The sequence below is a fragment of the Chrysemys picta genome, chromosome 10 (assembly GCF_011386835.1).
Source record: "Chrysemys picta bellii isolate R12L10 chromosome 10, ASM1138683v2, whole genome shotgun sequence".
NCBI classification, from domain to species: Eukaryota; Metazoa; Chordata; order Testudines; family Emydidae; genus Chrysemys; species Chrysemys picta.
Genome location: NC_088800.1, coordinates 46,203,160 through 46,217,710, shown reverse-complemented (window position 1 = coordinate 46,217,710; position 14,551 = coordinate 46,203,160). Strand labels below are relative to the sequence as shown.

Here is a 14,551-nt window from a genome sequence, read left to right as displayed (position 1 = left end):
TTTCGGGGGCCCCTTCCATAAAAAAAAGTTGCAATACTATAGAATACTATATTCTTGTGGGGGCCCCTGTGGGGCCCGGGGCCTGGGGCAAATTGCCCCACTTGCCCCCCCGGGCGGCTCTGCATCTAACACCATGTGCTGTGCAAGGACACCCTCTTGCTCCCCATTCCTCACTCTCCAGTTATGGCTCCATACCTTCAGCCCTATTTTTGGCAGTCCTGGGATTTGACTGTTTAGAAACTATGTATTTATATTTTTAATTCCATGGCAGTTTCTCTCTCCTAGTCTTTTCCCATCTCTCCTTCCTCCCTGCCCCAAAGGTTTTTTATTTCCCCTACCAACCGCCAGTTTAATTACCTGGTCTTATGCACACAACTAGCCTGCACATGTTCCCTCAGCCCCACTCATACCCTTGCCTGCCTGGCCTTTACACAAGGGAGTCTGCCACTTATGGCATCCAGGCACCCAAAGGGCAGGTGAGCAGCCCTTTGCAAACAAAGCTGGGTATGCACAGCCTGCAGGCACAGAGAAAGTCAGACAGGCTGGGCTGTAGCAGCCCATTAGTCATCACAGCACCTGGAGCTGGCAGCTGATGACACCCTGCGTGCCAGCTCCATCTAGAGCAGGGGTTGGCAACCTTTCAGAAGTGGTGTGCCGAGTCTTCATTTATTCACTCTAATTTAAGGTTTCACGTGCCAATAATACATTTTAATGTTTTTAGAAGGTCTCTTTCTATAAGTCTATAATATATAACTAAACTATTGTTGTATGTAAAGTAAATAAGGTTTTTAACATGTTTAAGAAGCTTAAAATGTTTAAGAAGCTTCATTTAAAATTAAATTAAAATGCAGAGCCCCCCAGACCGGTGGCCAAGACCTGGGCAGTGTGAGTGCCACTGAAAATCAGCTCATGTGCCACCTTTGGCACGCATGCCATAGGTTTCCTACCCCTGATCTAGAGCGTCCACCTTTAACCCAGAGAATGGCAGAGAACCCACCCTGAAAGACAAACACACAGCTGTCGCTCACCCAAGCAGGAGGATATCCAAACTTTGCCCAACCAGAGACCTCTCTGGCCTCAGATCAAGCAGCCTATTAATGCTGCGGCCCCTTAACCCAAACAGTGAGCCAATACTGGGGGCCTTCCTGGGTTCTTTCCATCAGAAGGAGAAACTGAGGATGGAGTCAGGTATTTCTGTAGTGCAATCCTGCTTAATTTACACAGAATGCACACAAAGTCCTGTTTCCCTGAAACTGGAGGCAGTTTCTTTGCTCATAATTTTCAAGCCTGTTTTCCAGTCAGTCCTGTGTCCCAAGGGACTCTACCTCTGTCCCTCTCAGGGTCATGCTCACAACAGCTGCCCTCACAGTCTGCTGGCTTTTCTCTGTGCTGTCTGGTTGCTTTTCCCAGGCTCTGAAACAAACACACACACACACACAACTGCAACCAATGCCCCAGCTTCTGTGTTCATAATTAGAGAATAAACCCCTCATTCTCACTGAGTTCGTTCTTGCTTAAGGCCTAGTGCCCAGGTGGTGGCCGTGACACACTGAATTTCCTGCAATATCCTGAATGAACTTTATTGAATTAAGTTAAACCTGATTGAATTAGATGTAATACCTTGGGGTCCATTATATTAAAAATGCAATTGTGCAAGTATGTAATTTCTCTAGAAGAGGGACTAAGGGCTTATCTTCACATACAGCGCTGCAGCTGCATCGCTGTAGCGCTTTAGTGACGCTACTAAGCCAACAGGAGAGCTTCTCCTGTCAGCGTAGTTACTCCACCTCCCCAAGAGGCGGTAGCTATGTAGATGGGAGCAGCTCTCCTGTCGACACAACTCTGTCCACACCAGGGATTAGGTCAGTATAACTACGTCACTCGGGGGTGTGGCCTTTTCAAACCCCGAGATACATAGTTATACCGAAACAGGTCTGTAGTGCAGACCTGGCCTAATGCAACCTCCAGAAGGTATTAGGAACTTCCTGATATGTGTGAAGTGGATTTCCTAGGACATACCTGGGGATAAGGGGAATGCAAATGATCCACTTGGAATCAACCCTTTTGGAAACTATGCCCTGGGGACCAAATCCCATGATCTAATATTTATCTGCTCCTGGAAATTCAAGAACAGAGACTCCTGAACTATATAAAGGGTAGACTAAACCTGTGGTGAGCATGCTAGTTCTGAACGGAGGCTGTTATGAACTTATGACCATGGAAGAGACCCCTTGTGGGGCTCTGAAGGACTTCTCTTGCCAGAGCCCTTGTTGGAGTTGGGGTGATCTCCAGTATTAGCATGTGTGCAGGTTCTTTCATTGGTTTTAATGTTTTCTCCATAGTGTCTTTACCAAGACAATAAAACAGGCTTACATAAAAAGAGCTGGGTGGTATCTATAACCGGGGGCAGTCACACTGTTAACCATCTCTGAAGAGAAGCAGCCAGGTGTCCTTGGGCAGCCTGTCTGTGCTGGGAATAACACAGCAGCCTGGAAATACCCTGCTTAGAATAGACTGAGACGCAGGTCTCCATCCAAGAAAAGCAAGAGCTGAGGAGCTGGTAGCGGGTGCCCATGCTGGGCCACTGAGAGGCGATACCAGTGCAGCTGCCATGACCTGGGACAGTGGCTCCTGATTATTTCTAGCAATCTCACTCCATAAAGGAGTTATTCACTCTTTCCATTTAGCTGGAATGAATGGTGGCTACATACCCATCAGTTTTAACTGTCTCTGTGACTGATCCATAGAGCAAGGACACACTCGATGGCGGCCATAAACACCTTCCAGTATAGTAGCACCTAGAGGTCCCCCATCCAAGATGAGGGTCCCATTGTGCTAGGTGCTGTACATGCAACGGCAACCACCTTAGCCAACACACTGAGAGCTAAAACACCCAAATCCCCACTTGCAAGGTGCGGATGCTTAACACCCACTGACCAGTAGGTTACAGCCACACACAGCGAGAGATAGTCGCCACCCCAAAGACCTTACAGTCTAAACAGACAGGACAAAAAGGTTGGGAGAGGAAACCAAGGCACAGACAGGGGAAGGGACTTGCTGCTTTACAAACACAATTCCCCAGCAATGGCCCCAAAACATGACAAGCTCACCACAGTGCCACAGCAGGACTCTTCCCTGGAGAGCACAGCATCGAAGGGTTGCACAGAAGAGATTCCAAACCTTTTTCTGTTGGAACTTCAGCTCCTGCCCACAACTCTTCAAAGACCCCCCCACAGCAATGCCTCAGGGTCAGCCCCAAGCAGTGCAGTTATCCTCAATCCATCGCTGTTATTCTGGGGACCAGACTGCTGACCACCACATTTTTTATTTTTTATATCTCGCATGGGCTTGCAGAAATGGAAGAGAAAAGCCATACGGCTACGTAGCAACCCGCTAGCACATTTCACCCATAGTTCTCAAAGCACTTTACGAGGTGTCATTATCCTCATTTTATCAGTGGGGAAAATGAGGCACGGAAAAATGGAAGTTCTTGCCCATGGTCACCCATTGGCAGATCCAGAAACAGAACCAGTCTCCCTGACCACATTTCCTCACAAGCAATAGCTGCCCAGTCCTCTGTCAATCATCTGTTACCCTTACATAGCAATTTTTGTTGTTGGGAAAAGAGCAGAGATGAAACAGACCCACTTCTCCTTCCCAGGCTCCTCTATTCTCTTTGAAGCACATGGTTTCTGTCCGGGAAACAAGTGGCTGGGCTGGGCTGGGCTGCGCTGGTTTTAACCACTGTCCTCTCTCTTGATGAGCACAGCTTTTTCTAAATCTGGAGAGAAAGAAGCCAACCTCCCCACCCCCAAAACCCCAAGGAGGCAGGAAGCAAGTGAGTCATGGTGGGAGGGAGCAGTGGGGCAGACACATCACATTCAGCTGTCCAACTTACCACAGCTCCTCTTCAGCTAGAGTGAGTCATGACTAGGGACTTTTACACTCCAAATTATTTCTTTTGACAAAGGATTTTCAGCAGCAGAAACAAGGGCTATGTGTGTAGGAAGTGGGGGCAAGCCTGCAAGTCTAGCTAGCAGGATTCCCAAATATGCTAGTGGCTAGAGCACTGGATTAGGACTGGGAAGACTAGAGTTCTAGTCCACTGAGTGGCCTTGGGCAAGTCACTTCCATGCTCTGTGCCTCAGTTTCCCCCTCTATCCCTTTGGGGCAGAGCAGAATGAGGGATCTGGGGAACCAGCCACTCTGTAGAGTATACTTCCCAACTCCCATCAGGGCAGTTAACAAGGAGTTAATGCTGAAGTAGCTTTAGATCCCACTGGGCCCATCTGAATCTGCTACTACTCCAGGGGGACATGCTTGGTGCAATGCAGCTCCTCCATGCTGCCAGGAGAGGCAGAGCAGCCATCCATGTGGATTGAGCCTCCATCCTTTGAACTGGGGTTTCCTCCGGGTAGACCTCCAAGAAAAAACGGTTACCCATTTTTCGTAACTTGTTCTTCGAGATGTGTTGCTCATGTCCATTCCATTCTAAGTGTGTGTGCGGCCAGAGATATTTGCCTTAGAGGTACCTGTAGGGCCGGCTGTGACGCACTCACACCGCGGTATATCAGGCGCCGCCGGCCCACATCCTCTCAGTTCCTTCGTGCCGACAACTCCGACAAAGGGGCAGGAGGACGGGTAATGGAATGGACATGAGCAACACATCTCGAAGAACAACAGTTACGAAAGGTAGGTAACCGTTTTTTCCTTCGAGTGCTTGCTTCCATTCTCGGTGACTTGCAAGCAGTATCAATGGAGGTGGGCTCGGAGTTCACCGTTACACAGCTTGTAGCACAGCTCTGCCAAAGCCAGCGCCATCTCGCACCTGCTGGGTCAGTGCATAGTGCAACACAAACGTATGGACGGACGACTCAGTGGCAGCCCGACAGATCTCTTGGATCGGCACCTGCACCAGGAAGACCGCCGAAGACGCCTGAGCTCTAGTGAAATGAGCCGTCTTGATTGCTGGAAGGGGCACTTTTGCCAGTTCGTAGCAGTGGCAGATGCATGCCATGATCCAAGACAAAATTCTCTGGACTGACACCGAGCAGCCCTTCATCCTGTCCACGACAGCAATGAACAATTGCGTTGACTTACGGAATGGCCGATGTAGAAGGCCAGCACCCATCTGATGTCCAGCGTATGCAACCTGCACTCCTCATCTGATGCATGAGGCTTTGGACAGAGGACCAGTAAGTAAATGTCCTGGCCTGTGTGGAACTGGGAAACAACCTTGGGCAGGAAAGCCAAATGCGGGCACAACTGGACTTTGTCCTTGTAGAACAGGGCGGCTCCGACGTGAGCACCCTGATCTCGGACACCTGCCGGGCCGATATTATAGCGACCAAGAAGGACACCTTCCAGGAAAGGAACAGGAGGGAGTAGGAATCTAGGGGTTCAAAAGGAGGATCCATGAGCTTTAACAGCACCAGATTCAGGTCCCACAGAGGTACCGGGTCTCCAATGTGCAGGTACAGGTGCTCTAGAACTTTCAGGAACCACGCCGTCATGGGATGGATGAAGACCGACCTGCCCTGAAGCAGAGAGTGGAACGCAGCGAAGACAGCGACAAGCCCTGGAGCTTTAGATGCAGCAAAGAGTCTAGGATGTCCTGCTGCGAGACCTCCTCAGGACAAACGCACTTGTCCAAGGCCCAACATGTGCAGTGCTTCCACTTTGCCACATAGATAACCCGGTGGAAGGCTTCCTGCTACCCAGCAGGACCTGTTGGACCGCCGCAGAGCATTCCCGCTCATCCATGCTTAGCCACGGAGCAGCCACACTGACAGGTGCAGCGACTCCAGATTTGGGTGCAGCAAATTGCCGTGGTTCTGGGACAACAGATCCGGTTGGAGAGGTAACTGCAGTGGGTCGGCCACCAAAAGACTCAGCAGCATGCCGAACCAATGCTGGTGAGGCCACACCGGGGCTATGAGAATGATCAATGCTTTGTCTTGCTTCACCTTTAGCAGGATGCTGAGGATAAGCAGCACCGGCAGAAAGGCATACATCAGCACTCCCGACCATGGCATCAGGAAGGCGTCTGACAGGGAACCCTTGTCCCCGCCGTATAGGGAGCAGAACACGTGGCACTTCCTGTTCTGCCTGGATGCAAACAGGTCCACCTGGGGAGTCTCCCACTGCCGGAAGATCAGGTTGAACACCTCCAGACGGAGTGAGCACTCGTGGTGAGGAGAAGGTCCTGTTGAGGCGATCTGCCAGGACGTTCCTGGTTCCAGATAGGTGAGCGGCCACCAGTGTATGGCATTCTGCACACAAAGGTTCCAGAGTCTGAGCGCGTCTTGACACAGGGCCGAGGACATGGCGCTGTCCTGCCTGTTGATGTAATACATCGCGGCCGTGTTGTCCATGAGGACCTGCACCACCTTGCCTTTCAGGTGGGGCAAAAATGACTGACAGGCCAGGCACACCGCCTTGAGCTCTCTGATGCTGATATGAAGAACTAAGTCGTGCTGCATCCAGCGACCTTGGGTGCTGAGCTTTCCCAGGTGGGCTCCCCAGCCCAGACCTGACACATCCGAGATCAGGATGAACGACGGTGCTCAGGACACAAAGGGAACTCCTGCAGCACTGACTTGGGGTCTAGCCACCAGTTCAAGGACAAAAGGATGCAGTCCAGCACCGTGACCGGTCGGTTCAGGGGGTGCCTGCTGGGAACATAAACCGTTGCCAGCCACATTTATAGAGGTCGCAGATGGAGCCGGGCGTGCCTGACCACGTACGTGCACGCTGCCATGTAGCCCATCAGCCGCAAGCAAGTGTGCGCCATGGTGATGGGATGTCTCTTTCTGTGGGCAATGAGATCCACCATGGTCTGAAAGCGTGTTTCTAGAAGGCAGGCCCTGGCTCACATAGAATCAAGAACCACTCCGATAAACTCTATGCGCTGGATCAGCGTTAATGTGCACTTTTCTGTGTTTATTAACAGGCGCAGGTCATTGCAGGTGGAGCGCACCAGATCGAGGCTTCTCTGCACCTGTCCTGGAGACCTGCCCCTGATGAGTCAGTTGTCGAGGTACGGAAAGATCTGGACCCACCCCACCCCCCAACATCTGAGGTAAACCGCTACTGGGGCCTCACATTTCGTGAACACCCTAGGGGCTGTGGACAGGCCAAAGGGTAGCGCCATGAACTGGAAGTGGCGCCCTGCCACTATGAAGCGCAGGAAACGTCTGTGTCCTGGGAATATGGAGACATGGAAGTAAGCGTCCTTTAAGTCAAGAGTGGTGTACCAGCTCCCGGGAGTAGATAATGGAGGCCAGGGAGACCATGCAGAACTTCAACTTCTTGAGAGACTTGTTGAGGCCATGCAGGTCCAGAATAGGTCTGAGGCCCCCTTGACCTTCGGGATTAGGAAGTATCGGGAGTAGAATCCTCTGCCTTCCATGTCTCAAGGAACCACCTCCACAGCCCCCAACTGCAGGCGCTTGTCAACCTCCTGGACCAGGAGTTGCTCATGAGAGGGATCCCTGAAAAGGGACAGGGAAGCAGGGGGGTGGAAAGAAGGGGTACTCACAAACTGCAGGGTGTAGCCCCGAGCTACTATGTCCAGGACCTAGCAGTCCAAGATAACCCATGACCAGGCCAAGCAGCAGAGAAAAAAGTGGTTGAGGAAAGGACGGGCAGGATTTGGCCAGATGATCGGGGGGGTCGTTCTCGAGCGCACCCTCAAATATCACTTTTGGCCCCCCAGGTGCTTAGCAGGTCCGGGCTGGGCTGGCGAGCGAGAGGAGGAAGGGTGGCAAGGGCTAAACCCAGCGTCCCTTCTTGTAGATCCCTGCCAGGCTTGCCAAGGCCTCGACAGCGGCAGAGGCCGGAATGGCTTTCTGCCAGACTTTGGGGTATGCATGCCCAACGAGCGAAGGGTAGCCTTAGTGTTCTTCTACCTGCGTAACCTAGCATCCGTCTGATCAAAGAAGAGCCCTGCTCTGTCAAAGGGGAGGTCTTGAATCGAGGCCTACATCTCCTCAGAGAGGCCCGCTGTCTGGAGCCAGGAGTTGCGTCGCATAACCACCACCGATGCAACCACCCTCACTGCTGAGTCCGCCATGTCCCATGCCATTTGCAGGGAGCATCTGGCTGCTGTGGTTCCTTCCTCTACCAGGGTACCAAACTCCTGAGCCTGACCCTGAGGAAGGGAGTCCTGGAACTTCTGGAGGCTGTCCCAGAGGTTAAAATTGTATCGGCCCAGCAGGGCTTGACAGTTCACCTCTAGGAATTGTAAGCTGGCTGTTGAATAAATTTTTCTGCCAAATAAATCAAGTTTTTTGGCTTCTTTGTCCTTGGGGGTAGAGGCGGTGGGGACCTGCTTGTCCTTCTCATTGGCTGCTGTCACCACCAGCGAGCCCGGGGGAGGGTGGGTATACAGGTACTCGAAACCTCTGGCTGGCACAAAGTACTTTTTCTCGGCCTGTTTCGAGGTGGTCAGGATGGAGGATGGGGTCTGCCACAGAGCCTTAGCAATCTTGAGGACCCCGTCACGTACAGGTATGGCGATCCGGGCAGGCGTGGAGGCCGAGAGGACATTGAAAAGGGTGTCCTCCTGCTCCACCATCTCCTGTACTTCCAGCCGCAAGTTCTCAGCCACCCGCCTGAGAAAGGCTTGATGTTCCTTAAAGCCATCCGGGGGGGGGCTGGCCCTGGAAGGTCCCGCGACTGCCTCGTCGGGGAAGAGGAGGCGGCCCTGGCCGCCCGTGGAGGCGCTAAGGGCTCGGCATCCACTGGAGAGGGAGGTTTGGGGGTGGGTACCGGATCCTCCACCCTGACCTCAGAGAAAGTTTCCGGTACCGGGTCCGGTGCTGGTGGGGCCATCAACCTCTGCTCCGATGCGGCCACTGAAGCGTGCTGAGAAAGGGGCATCATCATCACCGGAACACCTCACGCTTCACAATACAGCCACTGTGTTGGCCACTGGCCCTGCTGCCACTGCAGTGCCATGGATGGCGGAGCAGTCGCCGGTGCCCAATCCCGTTGCAGAGACCCGGGGTGATGGGTTGAACTAGGCCTTCATTCCAGAGGAACCACTCTGTAGTGACCATGGAGGAGCCATCAACGCCTGGGTCTGCTTGCTGGTCATGGCTACCGGTGAGCACTGACCAGGTGTAAGCGACCGATGGCTATACTGAAGAGAACAGTCCCAGTGCCGGGGAGATTGGCATCAGGGGGAATGGTGCTGCAGAGACCGGTAACACAAGGGGGAACAGTCCCACGGTGCCGGCGACTGAGACCAACGTCTAGACGCGGATCAGAGAGAGAGCGAACGGCGTCCGGTCATAATATGGGGGGCATTGACCCCACACTGGGGAATAACGTCTCGGCGGCCGGGCGGGGAGAGTTTGGACAATGAACAGCGCAGTTGCAACCTGCCATGGAATTGCTTGTTCAGCGACCGATGGCATTCTCCCACCCCTGGAGGGGTCTTAACAGCTGGCTTGCCCTCTCGGGGAGCCTTGTCCCGGTCCTGCGGCACTGGAGATGTCATAGGAGCAGGTGGAGACCTGTGCTCTCTCTGCACCTGGGCTTGGAATGATGACAGTGCAGGCAGGATGGTGGGTCCCATACCGCTCAGTGATGGACCTTTAAGAGGGCTAAGAGCCCCAGCCGCGGAGGTACACTCGCGCTGCTCTGGAGAAGGCTGGCTGGCAGGCAGGCCCGGGTCCTTTACCAGATGACCCCTGGGCCTTCTTGCTTGGCGCTAGTGAACACTTCTTTGACAGCGACAGCGAATGGTGCCGAGAGGAGCCGGGCGCTAGTGGTGCACTGTGCACGGAGGCCAAAGTACTCGGTGCAGCCTGCATAGAAGGCTCGGAAGCCGGGCGGAGGGCGGACTCCATCAGGAGGGCCCTGAGTCAAGTGTCCCTCTCCTTGGGGGTGTGAGGCCGAAAGTTCTTACAGATCCAACAATGCTCCTTGGTGTGTGATTTCCCCCAAGCGCTTAAGGCAGCTGTTGTGGGGGTCACTCACAGGCATAAGCCTGCCACAGACCAAGCAGGGCTTAAACCCAGGAGCTCGGGGCATGCCCAGCTTGGGGCAAAGTCCCAGCTGGGACCTTAACTATCAGCTAATTAGCACTTAACAACTACTTAACACTATCAACAAAGTACAAGAGACCCGAAGTCCAATGGAAGAAACCGCTAGCTCTTGACAAGCAAGAGAGGCGCTCTGACTGAATAGCACAGGTGGTAAGAAGGAACTGAGAGGGCGTGGGCCGGCAGGGCCTGATATACCACAGCGTGAGTGTGGCACGCTGGAGGGTGCCACAGCCGGCCCGATGGGTACCGTTAAGGCAAATATCTCCAATGGCTGCGCACACCTAGAATGGAATCGACGTGAGCAAGCACTCAAAGAAGAATCATGGGTTTGGAAGGAAACAGCCCCTCTGACCTTCATGCTCCTCCCTACAATCAGCCTCGTAGCTTTTCCCGGCCCCTCACCTCCATCCCCTGGAAGGGAACAATCTACCCTCGGTGGGAGCTGAGTGCACTCCCTGGAGTCTAAAACCAGGCCCCCAGGGTCTCAAATTGGGCACCCAGAATGGCCACTCATGACAATTTTGGCAGAAAGCTACAGGCTCATGGAGAGAGGAACACAGCAAACACAAGAAAAAAACAGAAAATAAGATACAATCAGCTTCTAAGTATAACCCTGTTGAGTCCCTCAAATGAGCGCTTGGGGGCTTAGTGCTGGACTATGAAACCTTTCACCTATGTGTCAGCTGTTCAAATCTAGCTCAGTATGATAACAAATCCAAAGTTACTGAGCTCTGGGGGGGAATGAGTTGGTCAGGCTCTCCTCCTAAGAGGCAGGAGTGGGAATCTCTGGAAGGCAGCCTGACAGGGACCTTACAACTGAATACGCATGGAGACCAAATCGCCTTTTTGCCCCCTGTCACAGAGTGTGGGGGACTCAGGGCCCTGCACCCCCCTTCCTGCGATTCACCATGACTCTCAGCCAGTCAGTAAAGCAGAAGGTTTATTTAGACGACAGGAATACAGTCCAAGACAGGTCTTGCAGGCTCAGACAACAGGACCCCCCTCAGTTGGGTCCATCCTGGGGTCTCAAGGCGCCCCAGCCCCTTGGGAGGTCAGAGCCCCATCTGCCTCCCAGCCATCTCTCCAGGCAGCTCCTGAAACTCTGCCTTCAGCGACCCCTCCCACAGCCTTTGTTCAGTTTCCCGGGCAAAGGTGTCACCTGGCCTTTAACCCCTTCCTGGGTTCTCATGTTACATGCTCAGGTATTCTCCATCGGTCAGTCTCCCATCCCCCAATGCAGACTATCCTAACCACACTCCCCTGTCAGCATTCAAAGACCACATTAAGAACAGTCCCAGTTCGTCACACCCCCTAAATATGATACCTCAAGATACGTAGGAAATATCATGCTGGATAAGACATCTAGTCCAGTGGCCAGCAACAGCTGCTTCAGAGGAGGAAGCACTCCAGTAGGCAGTTATGGGATAACCAGTCCATAGGCAAAGTTCCTAGCCTTCACACATAGAGACTTTATGTCTCAAAGCAGGCGAGTTTAGATCCCATACAAGACTCTTCTGTATTTTGTTATATTTATTATTCTAACTCTGGAGAGTTGTGTCATCCACAAAAAGGTCCTTTTCAAATTCTCCTGAGCTCTTTGCCTCACCAATATCCTATGGCATTGAGCTTCACAGGCTAATTCTGTGTTGTGTAAAAGATTATCTCATATGATGTTTTCAGTGTAGTCAGGGATGACTGAGGAGCAGAGTGTGGGAAGCTCGCACTGTTATCGTACCTGCTTCATACAAGTGGGGGAAGAGAGAGGACTTCAGTCTCCTGGACTCTCCAGCTGGCGTTTCACTAGCACTAAAGAAAATTGCCAGTCTTTTCCAACAAGTGTCCCCTACACACACACTGGTTCAGCAACAGATGCTGCATCAGCTTCTCCAGCACCATTCTGCATATCTAGGTGTGGCCTTTATCTATCCAACAATATTTTCCTAAGCACCAACCAAGCCATACAGAGCCACCTGTTTTCTAGCTATGGAAAGAGCTGCCACTGGAGAAATACAAAGCTCAGGCACTCATCATATCCTGCAACTTTACCAACACCACTACAGTACTTCCCTTGCCTGCTAACAAGGCTTTGATTACCCAGATCCAGAGTTTATCCCACCTATTGGGGTGGCGATGGGTAACGTCTCACACACCCATAAGGTTCTTCAGGGATGTACTTCTCCATCCCTCCTACTTGAAGTATAGCTGAGGCCACTAGAACAGATACCAAGACGATCCGGGATGCAGTGCTATCAGTACACAGGTGAACCCCGTCTCTAAGACTCATTTTCACACACACCCAGATGGTGCAGTACATTTGCTTTCTCTGTGTCCAGCTGACAGCAAACTGGCTGAGACTCACCCCCAGTGAGGTGGAGGTGATGCTGGCTGATTGGTGAAAGCACATGGGAGAAGTGCAGGGATGATGCTTGCTCCCTTGACTGAAGGAGTACCAGAAGTCCTTCCAGACCCCCAGTTTCTCCCAGAGTCCCAGGTGGTGCCAGTAGCCAGCAGTGACTCTCCCCAGCCCATCTGTTTTTGGAGTGACAGTTCTCTGAGATGTCAGCCTCAGCAGAGGGATCCAGACTGCTGGGGGACCTCCAGGTTGGGCTAGATGGGTTTCTCCCAGTAACCACTCTATTCCAGTATCACACTTGCTCAGCTGTGTTAGCCACGGAGAATAGATACTGTTTTCACCTCTCTTGGCTTCTGAATGCCGTTCATGGTCTTGACACATCAACTTCTTGATCTTAGGCAATAACATAGCGACAGTCACCAGGGTATCTAGGCTCCAAGTGACCTGTAAAGACCGTCTTGATTTGGGTCAAAGCTACCCATGTAAGTGCCTCTCCCCTTATGCACCACTGCAATCAGCTCTTGCACGCATCGTCCCTAGATCTGAACATCTGAGGCAGGACATTCTCACTGAGGGCTACCCCCTCTGGATTTTGCTCCCCTCATTGGTCCAGCAGCCCAGGCACATTGGCCTTTATGGCACTACATAAAGCTTTTGTTCAAGGTGGCAATGGTGGAGCCGCTCTGCTTACAGTGGCTGCTGATGGGGAGTCTCTTTTGTGGAAGCAGAGAAAGAACTGACAGGAAGGGGATGCAATGCATGACAGTTCTTTCTCTGCTTCCACACTTTAGATTTAATTTGACGTCGGTAAACTAATTTAGTGGGGCTTAGCAATCTATGTGCACATGTCCAGAAGCAAAAAACCCAAATAAATATGCAACTAGCCAGTCCTTAATTTCACACCCAACCAGCACACTGACACTTACAAAGCAGGCCTAAGAATCTGGGGCTCTACCTTTTTGCACAACCCCCAGGAGAGGAAGGGACCGTTTTTGTTTCATACATAGCAGAGGGAGAGGAAGCATGGGAGGCACTGTGGTTAGATGGAGACCAGGACTCCTGGGTTCTGTTCCCAGCTCGGGGAGGGAGCTTGGTCTGCGCAGGGGACTAGAATTCAGGATTTCTGGGTTTCAATCGTCCTTCTGCCACTTGCAGGCAAGTCACTTCACCTCTCCGTGACTCAGGGTCCCATCTGTAGGAGACAGAAAATGCCCACTGCACACAGGGAATGTCAGGCTTCAATAATTAACATCTAAGTCACATTGACCCACTCTGATGAGCGTGCTACAGGGCAGTGGTTCTCAACCAGGGGTCCGGGACTCCCAGGGGGGCCATGAGCAGGTGCTGGCATTAAATTCATTAAGGTTCAGGGTAGAAAGCCGAAGCCCAGCCATGCGGGTCTGCAGACCAGGCTTTGAGCTCCACCACCCAGGGCTGAAGCCAAAGCCTGAGCAACTTAGCTTCATGGTGCCCCCTGCGGTATGGGGCCCCGAGCAACTGCTCTGCTTGCCACCCCTAACACTGGCCCTGGCTTTTATATGCAGAAAAACAGTTGTTGTGGCACAGATGGGCCATGGAGCTTTTATAGCGTGTTGAGGGGGCTTCAGAAAGAAAAAGGTTGAGAATCCCTGCTATAGGGGAACATAGTTTTAAGTTCTAACCCTCCAGACAGTGAAGGCCAAACACTGTTCACTCTGCATGAGAAATGAAGGTCACAGGTGTGTGTAAATCAGTGCTCTGGGATATAATCTCCAGTTTACATATCCTGGACATGTAAGTGTTTCCAGTCCTCAGTTTAGAGGAAATACATGATTTATACAGCAGTATAAATCACAGCCAGCACAGTCATATAAATTAGTGCCAAGGTCCCATGAACAATTACAGTCACATTCTACACTTAATTAGTACTGGATCTCACAGCCCATGTTATTACGGGATGGCCTTTTCAAGGAGGGCATCGCTGATGCTGGAACCAGGCCCCACTTTGGTCCTACAAAACCCAGGCCTGCGGTCCTGCAGGGCGTACTGCAGTCCCATGATCTTAAACAGATATTGGGTTGCCTGGAGGAAGGTTTTGTTATTTGTTTCACAGAGTGGCTGACTGGGGGACTTTGTACTGTTTGACTGTATTTTTAAGAATTCC

General features: G+C 52.1%; 1 protein-coding gene across 4 annotated transcripts in view; it reads right to left on the bottom strand.

The window, feature by feature from the left end:
• CD276 (CD276 molecule) overlaps window positions 1-14,551 on the bottom strand; it is an 89,336-nt gene that overhangs the window by 56,772 nt on the left and 18,013 nt on the right. For 2 of the 4 annotated variants that reach the window (XM_065558601.1, XM_065558602.1), the window contains exon 2: window positions 13,364-13,600. The exons of the other annotated variants lie outside the window; for them this stretch is intronic. In XM_065558601.1, coding sequence (XP_065414673.1) covers window positions 13,364-13,413 — 50 coding nt within the window. In that variant the 5' untranslated portion in view covers window positions 13,414-13,600. The remainder of the gene's footprint in view (window positions 1-13,363; window positions 13,601-14,551) is intronic. 4 annotated transcript variants of the gene reach the window in all.